General features: G+C 35.2%; 1 protein-coding gene across 2 annotated transcripts in view; it reads right to left on the bottom strand.

Annotated features, from left to right (window-relative positions):
* Positions 1–18,159, bottom strand: part of LOC129003008 (kinesin-like protein KIF23) — a 34,655-nt gene that overhangs the window by 7,270 nt on the left and 9,226 nt on the right. For both annotated transcript variants that reach the window (XM_054431193.1, XM_054431192.1), the window contains exons 2-10: positions 13,295–13,600; positions 12,650–12,881; positions 11,144–11,302; positions 9,988–10,325; positions 8,282–8,586; positions 5,552–5,634; positions 3,856–3,986; positions 2,204–2,307; positions 947–1,051 (exon numbers count right to left, since the gene is read on the bottom strand). In XM_054431193.1, the coding sequence (XP_054287168.1) occupies positions 947–1,051; positions 2,204–2,307; positions 3,856–3,986; positions 5,552–5,634; positions 8,282–8,586; positions 9,988–10,325; positions 11,144–11,302; positions 12,650–12,881; positions 13,295–13,583 (1,746 nt within the window). In that variant the 5' untranslated portion in view covers positions 13,584–13,600. The remainder of the gene's footprint in view (positions 1–946; positions 1,052–2,203; positions 2,308–3,855; positions 3,987–5,551; positions 5,635–8,281; positions 8,587–9,987; positions 10,326–11,143; positions 11,303–12,649; positions 12,882–13,294; positions 13,601–18,159) is intronic.

Genomic DNA, 18,159 nt, shown 5'->3' with positions numbered 1-18,159 from the left:
TTAAGAAGCAGAAATTTAAGTTATTTGCAGTTAGTTTGTAAACTTATTTATTTATTTTAGTTCTTTTAAAAGATTCCGAAACTGGATCAGCTATTGAAATTAGGTTTAGATTAAGTTTGTTGTGATTGATTAATAATTAATAGTGCAATGGAATGCATGTATTCAATTATTTATAAACATTCATGAATAGGTAGGCTTACTTCATAAATAAGTACCGGTACCTAATATGTTGATATTTCCTAAGCACTGCATTGTTGAAAGCAGCGTGATTGTATTTTAATTTTACTCTCATTAAGGGTGTCCAGCCACTAGTGGTGAGTCAAACCTATTTTTGAAAAAAGTGTTTTTTTTTCAAAAATTCAATTCAAAAGTTCAAAATTTGATTAGCAAGTTTCGAGATTCAAAACCAAGATTTTAAACAAAAAAATCAAGTTAAAAAGGTTTGCTTGAAGTGTATTAAACATGTTATTAATGTAATTATGTCAGGACCAAGTGAGGAGTCCAATTGATTTCTTTCAATTTTGATTGCATAGTAAATAAACATTTTATTACTACCTGTATTTTTTGTAACCAAGGCCTACCAGACAAGTAAAAGTTTTGCGTTTAAGTTTTGAGAATTGAAATTCAGGATTAAAATTTTTGTGTTTGCTGTTTTGAGATTTGAAATTTCTGGTTTTGAAAATCACAAGTAGAACTTATTAAACACATAATCAGGCTGATCATTTTCTATAAAAAAGGTCCTGTCGTCCTGTCCAAGGTTTAAAACTCTTTGCATAAAACCCTCATGATTGACCTAGACATTCTTTACCAATTTAACTAAGAGACAGAATCCCGTTTATCTGAAAACAATGCTAAGACACTTAGTACTAGCAGAAACGAGGCATATCCTACAACTCATGTTGTATTCTAACTGATAAAAGTTTAAACAAAAATGTAAAGAACTCACATCCTCTTGCAATCTCTTGATGACCCTCTCATAACCAGAGTTTTGCTTCTTCAGCGAGGCAAGTTCTACTTCCTTCTTGACAAGTTGTGATTCCAGATTGGCAACCTATAACCAAACAAGCACTATAAACTGTAGGCTTTAACCAGGAATATTTCCGTTTATTGCCCTAATAACTGTAGGGACACTAAATCAATTGTACAGCAGAACCCCGGTTAACCGAAATAAAGGGGGGAGAGCCGTTTTGGATAACCAATTTTTCGGTTAAACCCCATATATGCTAAATATAGCCTATGTATATTATTAGTTGGAAAAATGAATTAAAGACAATGTCAATATAATACAGTATTTTATTTCAGCTACAGAAATGTGTTACAATTGTTTAGAAAATACTTTAAACCAAACAACTGAAGTTACTAAAGCATTTTACATTACGTATTACCTATATTTTAGCCCCTGTATTATTTTATGGAACCGTTTCAGTTAACCAGGGTTCTACTGTATATAGAAATGATTCATATTATTCGATACTAGCAGAGTGTCCTTTGTACGGGGTTGGCGTATAAGTATAAAATGATTATTGCAGTTGAGATAAGAATAGGCCTATATGTTAATCAGAAATGTGAGCTATCATCATGGTAAATTTCAGTCCAATTCTAATAGTAGCTAATGTGTGACTGAACCCCAAACAATCACAAAAATCTGACCAGAGTGTGCAGAGCCATAAAAACCATCCAAGTTACACACACAATAACGGAAACCCCTACACAAATCCTTAATGGTGTCAAACAAGAATTACTCCAGAGATCAGGTAATGTAATGTTACTTATGTACACCATTTTATATTAAAACAGTAAACTAGAGATATGCTAATTAATTCATGCAATTAAAATTGGGCATAAACTTTCATTGATGACACAAACAAAATAATCTGAATTACAAGGACTTAAAAATATGAATAGCTAAGGAAAGGCCAATTGGCTGATTAGGATTGTTATGTACAATGATAGGGATCAGCTAGCTTACCTGGTAGACTAGAGTCCAGATTAACCTAGGTACACATATATAAAACACAACACAACACAGAAAAAACTTTCTGTATTGTGTTATGTGTTTTATGTGTGTACCTAGGTTAAACTGGACTCTGTCTACCAGGTAAGCTAGCTGATCCCTATCCTTGTACATAACAATCTTAAAAAGATGAATGTAATGTAATGGGTGGAAAAACTCAACGCCTAAAAGTTATTAAGTCAATCTCACCTTTTCTTTATAAGTTCCAACTTCGGAGGAGAGTAAACTGCTTTTATGAGTAAGTATCAATAACTCTTCCTCACTCTTCATCAGCACGTTACGGAAATCCATTACTACGAACAATTTGATGAAATTACACTAGCATGATGTTGGTTGGCCAGTCGTAAAAAAAAACACATGCAATTTTGAAATGCAGTCTAGCTAGAACTATTGATAAGACAGGGAGCTAATAATGAGTTGGAAAATACTATCAGCTTCAGCTGTTCCATAAGGATGAAAAATCTACTAAAGGAGTATGTTATGTCTGTGGTTTGTTTGAGGCAGTGCAAAAGACTATTAAGTTTAGGACATACAAACAAACAGGTTGAAGATACAAAGCTCTTGACAATATAGCTAAATAAAACATACTAAAGTGGTAATGTACATAGTAGTTGCAATACCTAGCTTTAGGTTTTTGGAGGAAAAAGCACTTGGCTTAGGAATAGATAGGTCTATTAAGGAAGGAGGAATGGATACACAGCTAACTTTCCTAAGAAAAAAGTGCCAGGTAGTTGAAAGCATAAAGAATGTTCACAACACAACGAACTTGATATTTTCTCCCTACCAGGAGGAAAAAACCTTCTAAAAAACCCCTGGTAGGGACGAAATATCAAGTTTGATGTGTTGAGAACATTCTTTGTGCTTTCAACTGACTGGAACTCTTTTCTCGGTAAAGCTGTGAATCCATTTCTTCTTCTTTAACGGATACCTAGCCTTAGAAGTTCCTTTGGACAAGATTTTAGAATATAATAATTCTTGTCTTCAGGATTGTTACAACTATTAAGTAGCATCCCTTTTATGTTGCTGATACATTGCCTACTATAATATTTTCAGGGCCTTAAAGCTCCATTTCCAAAATTTAAAAGTTCAAAATCCTTTCAAAAACACATTTTAGTCATCAGAAACATTTTGAATTATAACATGTATGGTAGGATAATACAGCTTTACACATTTCATAACTTTAATAAAGTAATTTAGGCACTGTATAAATTTGAAAAAATGGGCAAGCAGAAATTTTTATGAAAGAAATCTAGTCAGACAAGTAGGCCTACAACTAACAACATTTAGGTCCAGGGGTTTACAGGTAGAAATGGGCAAACAATGTAACACACTGATACACTGATGTTTGGTCCCAGTGTATGATCACTTAAAACGGTACAAATAAGTTCAAATACCAAAACAAGTTCACGAAAGATTAAGACCTAACTCAGAAAACTCACATGGTTATCTATACAACAAAATTACATAACTTAACACACTTATGTTTTGTTTTTGTCCTAGTACAGTATAGGAATTTTTTTTAAACTTATGAGAAAAAATGGTGAATGATAAAATATTTTCTCATCAATCTACTTTCTTATAAGTCCTACACTGGGACCAAACATCAGTGTATCAGTGTGTTACATTGTTTGCCCATTTCTACCTGTAAACCCCTGGACCTAAATGTATTTAGTTGTAGGCCTACTAGTCTGACTAGATTTCTTTCGTAAAAATTCCTGCTTGCCCATTTTTCAAACTTATACAGTGCCTAAGTTACTTTATTAAAGTTATGAAATGTGTAAAGCTGTAGGCCTATTATCCTACCATACATGTTATAACTCAAACTGTACCCAACACAATACCTTTGGTTTCAAGTTCAACATCCATCTTTTTCTTTCTTGCTATTTCAACTTCCAGGAATGTCATCAGGTTCTTTAACAGTCGGTCGTCCTCGGGCCCCACCAGGCAGAGGTCAGGGAACTGGGAGGCTAGGCTAATAACAAAAACAAACACCAAGCGATAATGAACCGGCAGGAGACACAGAAAACATCAGACAGTGATAAATAAATAACAGTGCCTGCAAATACAGAGTTACGACAGAACTAGTAGCTAGTAGCTGTGCCTGCTTGGAGAACTGCAAGAAACATTAGATTTAAAGATTTCTTAGGTTTGCTGCTATGGGTAAAGTAAAAAATGTTTTTGTTGGCCGAATAATATAGGGTGAAATAAATAAATTTGCCAAATTTGATTAACATCCATAAATGAGCAAACTACTACAGTTTATTTAATTTCCAAAATAATTAATAACATGGGAATTTTAAATATACAATTTTTTTAATTTTCTCCGTAACCAATAATTGCACAAAAACACTTCAACATACTAAATTATTTTTTTAAGCTCTTCAAATCTGTTTGGAAAGAAGTGGGAAAATTTTATGTTTTGAAAACAAATTCTCACGCCATAAAACCCTGTTCTCTTGGTCCGATCACGCAAAATGTTGTTATCATTGGATTTAATTTTAGATTTAGATAAGAGATACACAACCTTGATACACCTGGGTAACTTACTTTAGAGGGCTGAATAATGAATGACTACTGAGTATTAAATTAATGAAATGATAACTATTTTAGTTTAAAATTTGTAAATTAGTTAATTTACAATTAGTAAAAAGGTAATACAGTAGAGTCTCGCAAACTCGGCTTAATGTGGACTGGAGGGGTGCCGAGTTTGTGAAATGCTTAGTTATCGGGAACTGGAGTTAAAAATAGGAACAATACACTTTTAAATCATTTTAGCTGCCTTATTTATTTATATTTATATTACAAGTCAGTATTAAGTCATCAGATATCGTACAATAAATCCTTGGTACGAGTTGCGAATGATTTGACTTAAGCCCATGTTTAACTCGGACTCAAAAAATCACTAATTTTCTGAGCCAGGTGATGGCCGAGTTATCCAGACTGCCGGGTTATCGAGTACCGAGTTTGCGGGACTCTACTGTACTGTATTAAATCAACCCAAAATAAATACATTCAAAATGTTGTTATCATTGGATTTGATTTTAGATTTTGATAAGAGTTACACAACCTTGATACACCTGGGTACTTTAGAGGGCTGAATAATGAATGACTACTGAGTATTAAATGAATGAGATGATAACTATGTTTCTGAGATCAGCTAGGACAATACAGTATAGACCCGCAAACTATCATATAGCTAACTGACATTACTCAGAAACCAAAACTGGCAACCTTCTGTTTGCCAGACAAGCCCTAGACACAATCATTATTTTCATCTGAATGCACAGTCTATGCAAAGCACTCCCATTCGGTGATAAAATTTTTAAAAAATATAAAAATGATTTATGTTTCAATTCAGTTTAAAAATTTTGTTCAGAGAACAAATAGGTTCCAACATTATGTTTACGCTTAATTGCAACTCAACACAAACTTGAACTTTTTTATGTTAAGTGTCATGTGGTTCATAAAAATACGGCCTTCAAAATTTATTTCAATTTATTTCTTATGGATAAATAATAGAAATCAAAGATGACAAACCTGTAGACAGCATTCACACCCACATCAATAGGAATGTTCTCGTTGTTGGCTTCATTTAGATTAGCCATTGCACGTTTGAAAATCTGGAAAAAAACATATACAGGGTGTCTAGTTTATTTCCATTATAAAATTCAAGACTAATTCCAGACTTTTCAAGACTAATTCCAGATTTTTCAAGACTAGTTTTTTAAACAATTAGTGGGTGTTGATACCAAAATGTATCGATTCTCGATTCTTGATACCTATACCAACTTTGATAGCTTAACCAAGTTTTCTAAAAATACTACACCAACCTCTGTCTTTGTCATAAAGTAGTATTAATTATGATAATGTGGTGTTTTCAAGTAAAGAAATAATGCAGCAAAAAAAATTCTAACAAGCAAATTTGGTTTTTTTTATCATGAAATCTTCCACGTACCGTACATTTAGACATCATCATTGACTGCAGCGGTCACGGAAACGTTATCGTCGACGCCAGCAATCACGGCACAATCATGAACATTTCCAGCGGCCGTGTAGACATCATCGTCGCCTCCCGCGGTCACGGAATCGTCATCGTCATCTCCCGCGGTCACGGAAACTTCATCGTCGTCGTCCGCGATCACGACAAAATCATGAACATTTCCCGCGGCCGAGAAGATATCATCGTCGTCTCCCGCGGTCCTGAAACGTCATCATCGTCTCCCGCGGTCACGGAAACGTCATCGTCGTCTCCCGTGGTCACGGAAACGTCATCGTTGTCGTCCGCGATCGCGGCAAAATCATCAACATCTCCCGCGGCTGTTTAGACATCACCGTCATCTCCCGCGGTCACGGAAACTTTATCGTCGTCGGCCGCGATGACGGCCAAATCATGAACATTTCCCGCGGCCGTGTAGACATCATTGTCGTCTCCCGCGGTCACGGAAACATCATCGTCATCTCCCGCGGTCACGGAAACGTCATCATCGTCTCCCGCGGTTTCGGAAACGTCATCGTCGTCGTCCACTATCGCGGCAAAATCGTGAACATTTCCCGCGGCCGTGTAGACATCATCGTCGTCTCCCGCGGTCACGGAAACGTCATCGTCATCTCCCGCGGTCACGGAAACTTCATCGTCGTCGTCCGCGATCGCGACAAAATCATGAACATTTCCCGCGGCCGAGCAGATATCATCGTCGTCTCCCGCGGTCACGGAAACGTCATCGTTGTCTCCCGCGGTCACGGAAACGTCATCGTCGTCTCCCGTGGTCACGGAAACGTCATCGTTGTCGTCCGCGATCGCGGCAAAATCATGAACATTTCCCGCGGCTGTTTGGACATCACCGTCATCTCCCGCGGTCACGGAAACTTTATCGTCGTCGGCCGCGATGACGGCCAAATCATGAACATTTCCCGCGGCCGTGTAGACATCATTGTCGTCTCCCGCGGTCACGGAAACATCATCGTGATCTCCCGCGGTCACGGAAACGTCATCGTCGTCTCCCGCGGTTTCGGAAACGTCATCGTCGTCGTCCACTATCGCGGCAAAATCGTGAACATTTCCCGAGGCCGTGTAGACATCATCATCATTGGCTTTCGCGGTTACTTTTAAACGCAAGACGACGATCGCGGCAAAATCATGAAAATTCCCGACTTTGAAATCAAATTTAAGACTAAATCCCGACTTTTCAAGACCATTTTGAAATTCAATACTAATTCCCGACTTTCCCGATTTTCCCGACTACTAGACACCCTGATATTTCATTTCATTTCATTTCATATAACTTTATTCATTAAAGTACAATACATAGATACAGGAATGGCGTCAAGAGTAATTTAATAAAACTAACTAACTAAAATACTAATCATTATCATGCATGGCATAATAACATACCATCAATATTAATAGCTTTTCAGATCAAATAAATTAAAACAAGCAGTGCAATATGAAAGTTTATAGGCCTACATGAAAATATCAAAATTAAAAATATAGATAAAATTATTTTAAAACCAAAAGTTTCAATTGATATGAAACGGAGCAATTAATAACTTAAAGAACTAAAACTCTTCAAAGGAGTACATAGCCTTGTTGATAAGAAACTTTTTCAATTTTGATTTAAATTTATTTTTGGAAGTTTCTAATTTGATTTCTTTAGGAAGTTTATTATAAAATTTGGAACCGGCATATTTAGGTGTCTTCGTAAAACATATAATTATATTATATATAATTATATATAACATATTTTTAAGGTTGTATAAAATGTGTTCACCCAGTGTTATGGATATTTTTTACATTACAGAAGAAAGTTCGCAAAATACAAGTTTTGGTGTGCATGTTACAGTTTTACATTAAAGGCAAAGGTGTTTTATTTTTATTTTTTCTTATTTAAGATTTTTAGAACTATTTAAGTTCTTGTAAGCTTTTGTAATTTTGTAAACTCTTTTTGTATCAACTTTTGTAATAAATAATTAGGTATTGTACAATACATTAGGTGTTGTTTTAATAGTGTTTTATTATTATTTATCAACCATTGTGAAACTGCCCAAACGAATAATTCCCGATAGTAATGAGATCTATCTCGACTCTAATTTAAAATCCAGTCTTGTCCATCCCTTAGGAGGAGTAATGGAGGTGGTATTATGTGATGCCTTTGACACTTTAGTTATTACACAGAGGTTTAGTATATCTAATTTCTAGGCAAGATAAACTCCAAACAAAGGTGTGTGCTATAAAGTATTAAGTGGCGAGTGTATCTGTGGTCAACATACCTGGTTTGCCCTTCGTCGGCCAGCTGGCAAGTTGTCAATATTCCGCAGAGGTGTCGGCTTGACCACTTGCACTTCCTGGCTCATCTCAGAGAACTTCATCACGTGAATGTTCTCGTCATAGTCGTCTGATCTAGGGTTGACACACACGATGACACGTACGATGCACTCGCCGTCAAAGAAGTTTTTGAACAGATGAGTCAGCTTGGAGTCTCTGTATGGTACCAGCTTGTTTGTGCCATTGGCTTGGTTCTCTCGTAATATCTCCAGGCAAGTGCGTAGAGTCATCAATGAGTTGTTAATGTTTCCTAAAAACAAACAATTACTTGGTATCTCATTTTAAAATTTCAACAATAAAACTATATTTGCAACAAATATTCAGACCAGAAATTACACCTTACCAAATTCTTTAGCAATGATGTTGACTTTTTGTCGGAAAGGAATTCTATGGTTTTCAGATTTGACACTACTGCTCAAGCACACTGCGTTTAATGGCAAATGTATAAAATGTATATCTGATAAGTCTAAAGTTTTGGCTTTTGTAAAAGACCATTGGATTGGTAACTGAGTGAGATGGGAGGTCAATAGAATTTACGGTCAAACTATCACTTGTGGAAAAATAAGCATTTGTACACCGGACGGCTGCCAATGCTGATGTATTAGAGATCTTTTGGAGGCCCCTTTCCATGTTCTAACAAGTGAGATCAACAGTTTGTCTTATCTTAAGTCTTTAGGATTGTACCAATTAAGTGACCATTGTTGAACCCAAGACAATATAGAGATAATATAGAGATATAAACCAAATAATGACCTGCCAGAAGTATTATTTGCATACAAACAATAGAAGCTTTCAAAAAAGATGTCTCGGTTTGCATGAGAATATTTATTTTAATTTGGTTACAACAAGATACTGGTTTCTGCTACTAACAGCACAATCAATGTAATGTGTTGTGTGTGTTGCTGTGTATAATGGTTTAGTAATATAGATAGTTTTACCTCACAGCTCCAATAACACACAATAGTGTTCTTAGTAAGTTTTGTATGGTCATACAGGCAAAGCTGTCTCGATGTGAAAGTTATGTTCATCATGACAATTTTTTTCCTGTCAGTATTCACATAAATTTGGCTAACACTATTTAAGGATGAGTTTTAATAATAAAAAAAAACAAAAAAAAACACACATTTAAAACGCTATGCAAGAAAATAAGAAAAAACTTTTATAGCAGTAAGAGGATAAAGAAACAAGCGATGCAATAATGACTTTATTCAATTCACAATTTTTTAAGACTTGGTTTGTAGGTGAGGTCGTTAATTCAGTTAGATAAGTAGCCTATGTTTGAGCATCACTCGAAACAGGTAAATGTGAGAAAAATAGGGTAACCTTGAAAACACTGCTCGTTGATATTGGTGCGCTCAAACATAGGAAATAGAGCAGAACTTTAGTCTGTTACTTTTATTTTGGTATTTTTTATGTGTTTGTGTGTGAATTGGACGTGTGGTGACAAGGACTGCATTTCCCTTATTTCAACAAGGTGACAATCACTTATATGTCAAGGTATATACTTTTATGTTACTGGACACAAATGTTACATACAAACTTCTCCGATCGATAACATATTTTACGGTTTAGCAAAAAAGAAAAGATCTCAAGAAAACTAAAAGTTGGAAAACATTTTTGGCTTGTATTCCACAAATTTCATGTCACTTACCAGCCTCCCTGAGCCGCTGCCCTGTGGTGTTGGTTCGGTTCATGCGCTCACTGCCAGCCAGGTCCACAAAAGACAGCTGACTGACATTGATCCTACGCTTGTCCTGCATCACAGTCTCCCCACACGCGTCCAGCGGCGCCTGGACCACCCGCACAGTGAACACCGAGTGACTGCGGCTAGACTCGGCATTCAGCGTGTTGTGTGCCATTCGCCGCCGCCGCAGGCCCTTGTTGAACACCTCAAAAGCTTCATCTGTGCTCTTCACCTCCACCTCTGTAACCCCGTGGACATACATGTTTTTGGCTCCGTCTTCCCGGACCAATTTGCTCTGTGGACCTCTGCAAAACGCAATCCATAATGAATACCAAACTAGTCCCTATATTCACACATGTCATTCTAGGAACACAGTGAGATATCTTGCATCATCCCCCATGCCCTGGACTAAAGTAGCTTTTTTAGAGCGCTGGGCACTTAAGTCATGGCACAAATTTTCCAGCATTCAAAATACGATACATTTTGATAGTAAAAGGTTAAGCATGCATCAAGGCTCTTGCTAATTCAATTAGGCCGTTTCATTTATAATAACTTCTTAAGTTCTTAATCAGAATGGTTTGTTTTATTATACATTGAATCTAAGTCAAAATGGTTGTTCAATTACACTTAAAAGATATATTTAAGCTTATACTGTACACTACTACAAGAAGGTAATTATGTAGGCCTAAATAAGACGGTAAATAGTATTGTATTGATTGGACACTCCAATCATCATCAACACCAACAGGCAAACATTAATTATTTCCTTAATGAAACATGTTTTATGAACATTTGCCAATCGGGCAGGATAATGATGTAGGGATTCAATCAAAATTAGTCACCACTGTTATAATTACAGTCTCGTAGTGAAAAATGAAGTATTACTAGATATATTTTTATTTAAATACCGTTTAATATTTCAAAACTATAGAAACCCCCTATAACAACCAAACATGAGGTTCTGTACAGCCATACTCGGCTTTCCCTATTAATTCCAGTTCAGGCAAGGGTCCCTTCAAATGAGATAAAGTATACTGTAGGCCTACTTTACATTCATTTACCTGCAAAGGTCAAAAAATTATCAGTAGGCTAAAGAGTCTGTAAACAAAATGTTGCAACGAACCTGCCCCTAGAGAATTCTTCAAAGTTATCATCCAAAAGATCAAATACAGAATTGTTGTAGATCTCGATGTAAGTTACAAACACAGCGTACATGTTGTCTTCATGAACATCTTCTATTTTAACCTCCTCTGCAATCCTATTGGCCCACTCACTCTCCTGTCTGAAACACAATAAAAAGGATATGTATAAAACACAATCTGAAGAATCCAGCTAGTGCATGTAGCTTAGGAAGTTAGACCAACAATAACTTATAGCTTAGTAGAGTTGTGTTTATTTATTTTTTTAATCAACATTGATCATGAGTGAAACAATGAAGCTTATTTTGTATACATTTTTACATGCTACAAGCATGCTATCAAGGATTGTCTGTTGGGAGAGAAGGGGTATTACCAAAAACAAGTAGGTATGCAGGGAATGTATTTACCTATGTCAATGATAAATGGGCAAATGATCATGGGTTTCGTTTCTTTTTCCTATAAAATTAAACATAACTCCTTAGTTCACTTGTACGCTGCAACGAGGCTCCTCTTTACTTACTGGCATCATTTGTGAACAGGATGACTGAACACAAATTACAGCTCTGTAGCGCTGTGAAATTGTTCAAGGGTCAAAAATGGGAAAACCCAATTGAATTTTTACTCCATAAAACTCACAATTAAACCTCTTTCCAATAGTCAGATCATGCTGGTTCAAGAACTTGTTTGGATATGTAGGATTACATGTTTGTACTAAATTTAATCAGATAATTTTTACTCAAGTTATCGTGCTAATGGACATTAATAGGCCTATATATTTGTGTGAACAAATATTCTAAAGGGGTGGTGTTTTTGGCCTCTGGGGATATCAAAATGAAAAAGAAAATTGTTCTCGAGTCTAAGTCTTATCATGAGACCTACGGTAATAGCCCTTATAGCCTATGGCGAATTCACTGTAACTTAGTTACCTAGTCTCCGTGTTACCTCCTAACTTAAGTTATATGGAAATGTCCCTAAAATATAGTGTTCTGTTATGCAGGGGATAGGAAAGTCTTTTTTGACATTCAAAGTTAGCCAAACTTTGGCCAAGACTTAACACTTTAAAACCTGATCTCGAGTAGGAGCCTATAGCTCGGGGTGTTTCTTCGTTGAATATCACCTGCGTGCTTAGAGCGTAGGCTGAGACTGGCATGGTAGCTCAATTGGCTAAGGTGTTACAATGAGGAGTGTAGCGTTGAGGAACCTTTCTACATGGGCAGGTTCAAATCGTGAGTTCTACACAATCTGTGAGTTTTTCAATGAACTATGTCCACTCTTGGGGTACCCAACACAGAACCATTACCGCCAGTTTTTTTGCTGCTGTCAAGACTGAAATATTTTAACGCCTATTGCATTCGCTGATTCACAGGCGCGCCGAGGCTGCGTCGCCTTTTCCAACCGCCCCACCAATGGGAATCTCGCAACGAACTTGTTAAGTAATAATGCCAAATTAGAACTACCAACCATTATATAGGCCTATAACAATTATGTACCTATTAAATTTCCTTGGAGTTTTAGATGACAACACTTGTGAATGGATTTCATTGATGCCATCCATTTTTGCGTCCTCATCACTTTGGACCTCAAAACCGTTGAGTCTGTCAGGTTTGAACACATACTTCTTGGCTTGTAGATGGCCAATGCTGTTGAAAATTGCATCCAATGCTCTGGGCATGATACCTGATTCTCTTGGTGTTCCAGTCATAGTGAATGTTTTACCACTGCCTGGAAAATAAATATCATTGTATCAATTTAGAAGGAGTGAATCTAACTCGATGCACTGACAAGTGTTTAAATCATGTCAAAAGCCTTAAATTTCTCAACAATTATTATGATTGTATAGGCTACTGTTTCGTTATATGGGAAATAAATTCATTTATTTCAAAAACTGAAAATTTCCTAGTTAGAGGTCACAAGTAACAAATAAAATTATGAGGTGGGTAAGAACTGTAGATATATTAATGCATAGTTTAGTTAAAAATAATCTAACACTGTGACTGACATGTGCTATGACCTGGATTTGAAAACTCTAGAAATAATAAACAAACCCTTGAGAGCTACAGCTAGTCTAAACAAGGAAAACAAACTATTAGGCCTAGCCTTCTTAGAAGATGTTGTTAACTTTAAACTCAACTTACCGGTGATTCCATAAGTGAACAACAGTCCATTTTTACCATGTAAGACTCCATCAACCAAAGGAAGAGCAACATTGTTGAAAACTGTCTTTTGAGGGGCATCACTATCAAAAACGTAGCTAAAAGTGTACTGTGTTTCTTTGACATAACCATTTTGATAGTTTACAGCATTTTCAGGCGGTGACATCTGAACTGTACACGGAGACACAACTTTAAGGCAAGGTACCTCATTGTCATTCAGCGGTCTCAAACGGCAATACACCTGGATTGGTTCTTTAATGGTAGGCATCATTGATTTAAGCTGTTTTACTGAAAACAAAACAAAAAATAGGCTCTAACTTTAAATCTTCAACACCAACTTGATTGTTTAGCTTAGTGTAGGCCCATAATAAACTGGGTAGCTGGGCCATTCTTCAGAAAAGGACAGATTACGGTCACCAAGGAATAATAAATAAAAATTAAGATAATAAATACATATGTTGTTAAACATGTAGGTAAAAGTTTTTTATACTTAATGTAAAGAAGAAAAAAATCTAAATGAAATTTAATGAACATTTTATGTCCACAGAAGGTGACATATCACTTCTGTGGACAGTCACCCCCTCTAGGTTTAGCTTAAGATTAGCTGATTTTACTAACAAATTTGAAATAAAAATTATTAAACCCAATTGCTGTTGGCTATCTTGACATTGAATATAATATTTGTTTGTTTATTTTACTCTTTCCATTCTATTAAAGGTAAAAAAAAACAAAGAAACTCGGTCACCAAAGCCTGCATCACTCCTATGGACAGTTCCAGAAAAATCCACCAGGCAGCACTGGCCAATTTTCACTATTTATTTTACAGAGAAGAAGTAACCATCTTGAACATAGAATCAGTTTGGTTGTGTTCGGTTCAGTTATTAGTTGTTTATATCAAGTGAAACTAGAATTTTAATTGCTTGTCGAGCTAACATAGTCACTTCTGTTACCACATTTTAAAGGCAATTATGCATGTCAATTAAACCTAATACACTAATTTACAGTAGTTTATGTGTTTCTCTACAAAAATAAGAGCAAACATTGTTCCTAACCTATTTGCTTGACTCTATGTTAGGCATAAAATGCTAAATCATCACTTCTGTGGACACTAGCAGTTACCCGGCGTGTGTTGCTGCGCTTAACAACTATTATTTTAAATGACAATTAAACCTAATACACTAATTTATGTTAGTTTATGTGATCCTCTAGAGCGAACATTGTTCCTAACCTATTTGCTAGACTCTTTGCTAAATCATCACTTCTGTGGACATCACTTCTGTGGACACCTAGCAGTTACCCGGCGCGCGTTGCTGCACTTAACAACTATTATTTTAAATGGCAATTAAACCTAATACTAATTTACAGTAGTTTATGTGTTTCTCTACAAAAATAAGAGCAAACATTCTTCCTAACCTATTTGCTAGAATCTATGTTTGTTTTTTAACTTTATTTGTAAAATTTGCAGTTGCGATAATCACTTCTGTGGACTTATTGTCACTTCCATGGACATGCTAGTTTTTAAATACTAAAAATCTGGGAAAGTGATTTTTATTTAGTGTGACCATTGCAATGGGTAAATATTAAAAAGAGTCATACATTAAAATATCTAAAATAAAAAAATATAAATATTAAATTGAAATCTGTCCTTTTCCAAAGAATGGCCCAGCTCAGTGGTTTTAGTGCTTGCCTGGTTAGGTACCTAGGCCTTAAATCAAAAGGATGCCTGGTCCAATCCTGAAAAAATTTCAAGCTTTTTGATGGTTCCAAGCTAAATTCAGCTGTATTTAATGGGCTTTCAATCAATGGTCCTGACTAATGAAACAGCTGGTCCTAAGTCAATAACAAAGCCACAACACAAGGAAGGCATGACACACCATTTATTACAGGAAAAATACTAAATAAAAATGAAAAAATTAGTTCAGGGATGAAACTTTGGTTTTAACTTCGTTTTACCAATAGAAGTCAAGATCCGATGAGTCCCTAACAGTCCCGATGGGGGAACGTGGTTTTTAGGGGGTGGGTAGAGGGAATTTTGATATAATTCGTTATTCACGATTTGAAGTCATTTAGGAAGTCGTTTTTAAGGTTTGTATACACGGTGAATCGATAGGAACCATATTTAGGTTGATAGAACCACCTCCATAAGAGATTTAGCATATTGGTACAGGTTTAGTTGTTATTTTTTCTAGGAGGGGTTGGGGGAATTTAAAATAATTTATGATTTTTGACTTATGACTTGTTGAGTGTCGTTTTCAATGGATTTCTACATGCCAAATAGAATGGAACCACTATTTTGTCGATATAACTACATTATTAACAGATTTGGAGTGCTATCTGACTGAAATAAAATAAATGTTTGTGCACAAAATTTATTATTTAATATTTTATCATAAAAATTAAAACTATTATCTAAACATCAAGTATTAATTAAATGAGTTTATTTTTACAATAAATTCAATTTTCCCCATTATAAAAAATACCCCCGCCGCAGCAAACCTGCAGACCAAGCGAATTTCCATTTATCTGGCAGGATTTCTACTAAAATTTGTCCTAGAAACTGTCAAATTTATTTCCTATTTAAATAACATTATTTTTAATTAATAATTAGGTTTGCTGCTACAGGGATGTAATGGGGGTGGTTTGTATTAAAATGTTGATTGATAGCTTAGTATGAAATAAACAAAATTGCCAAGTTTGGTTTAAATATATCCACAAACAAGTTTATTTATCTACAAAAGTTTATTTATTTTCCATTAGAATAACATGGGAGTTTTAAATTTACATTTTTTTTTTTTATTATCTCCTTAACCGTTAGGTGTACAACAAGGCATATACTAAATTATTAAATCTTTTAAGCTCTAGAAAGTGGTTTGGAAAGAAATTGTGAAATTCTTTGTTGATGGGATAAAAAATGGGAAAAAACAATTTTCTCCCCACAAAAGTCTCCATACACCCTTAATACATTGCAATACATTGACATTAAGTCAGGGTTTAAACCATGTTTTATGATTTAAAGTTCAAGTAAATATCTATTAACCTTTGCGTAGCCCCTACAAAGTTTGTATACATGGTTTATATATTCATTTACATATGTATACTGTTTTTATATCCTTCAGCAAGTCAAAGGAATACATTCTAAGTTACAACGAGGTTTTTAGCGAATTTCCCATATAGGGAATAAGCAGGGTGTCTACTACATTCTGGATAAAAAATTCATGGACAATTCCCGTACATTTAAGGACCTTTGTCGGCGTGATTGCAGAATAATATTCCTGATTTGTCAAACTGTATTAATCTTGTTCTTCGTAGTTGTTCCAGAGAGAAAAGTAAATAATAATAGACAAGAATTAAATTTCAAAATAGAAACTTATTGAAAGTAAACAAACATATACTTTAGGTACAGCTTTTATAGTGTAACAGAAAATGCAATCATTGTCTCCTGCAATAGCGACAAAATCCTAAATATCTCCATCGGTCACGGAAACATCATAACATAGCTTATCCGATCCAGGCGGATTAATTTGGCATTATTCACCCTGGCACAACGTTAGGTTCTCGACTACTTTTGAAAAAAAAATCTTTAATGCATAATGAATATATTGTAACTCGGTTCTAGGTACAAAATCGGTATGGTAAGCGGCTGCCAGTAAGCACAGAGTAAGATTATTGTCTTTTCATCTGCAAAGTTAATATCGACACATAGCAATCATTACTTTATCTTAGGCTCAATTACATTTTCTTAGTAATTTTACAGCACTTTCAAAGAATCAAAATACCCAGGCCTAGACCTAACTATTTAGGAGGGCCTATATTAACTGAGTAACAAACAATGAGGTTATAATATCAGCAAAGTCACTACAAACAATATCATCATTCTAGTTCATAAGATTTAGATTGCTTAAAGCATACAACTCAATAAATAAATATGGGAAATAAAAAAAATTGAAACCTGACTGCCAACAATGTACAAAGATACAGAAAATGCTATGACATCATTTGAAACCAAGTAGGCCTACGTAGTGATAAAAATTTAATGCAAACAACCGATGCTTTTGGTTTTGCAATTGAAAGATAAAATATCCATAGAAAAAGGGTTTAACTTAGTTATGTTTAAGATTAGTTACATGTTTTATATGAAACCATAAACAGTTTTATGGCACTAGGCAATGGCCAGCGGCAAATTGAAGTACAAGTAAGAAGCGAAATTTAACAGCCATTATAAAACTATTATTTCCATGATAAAATATGTTTGGGATCTAATAATGATTACCCTAGTAATAAATAAATGTTGTAAGGGATAAAAGTCATACAGCTTTTATGAGCTAAACTACTACTGAGTCAACAGTTCTTGGAAGTACTTGATTTGACACTTGATTGTTGTGATAAAATATTAATGGGTTTGAGAATTCTAATGGGGTTTTTATTGCATATTTGGTTTTTATTGGGGTTTTTATTACTCTAGTAATAAATTATGAAAATGTAAACAAACATCTGATAAACCTTTTATGTGCTCCTAACAAACTAGCGATCGATAAAATTATGGCCCATTAAAAATTTAAGGACATAGTCTGGCATTTAAGGACAATTCCCGTACATTTCATGGCCAGTAAAAAATTAAGTACAATTCCCGGTTTTCCCGGATTTCCCGGTTGGTAGACACCCTGGAATAAGCTATTACCGTAGGTCTCATGGTAAGACTTAGACCCGGGACCAATTTACATTTTTGTTTTGAGGTCCCCAGAAGTCAAAAACACCATCCTTTCAAATTTATATACATATGTGTCCATTTAGCGTGATAACTCGAGCACAAATTATCCGATTTTTATGTAATTTGGTACAAACGTGTA

The sequence above is a fragment of the Macrosteles quadrilineatus genome, unplaced genomic scaffold, assembly GCF_028750875.1.
Source record: "Macrosteles quadrilineatus isolate MER2022 unplaced genomic scaffold, UCM_ALF_1.0 Scaffold_9__3_contigs__length_116548681, whole genome shotgun sequence".
Classification (NCBI taxonomy): Eukaryota; Metazoa; Arthropoda; class Insecta; order Hemiptera; family Cicadellidae; genus Macrosteles; species Macrosteles quadrilineatus.
This window is presented reverse-complemented; position numbering and strand designations above follow the sequence as displayed.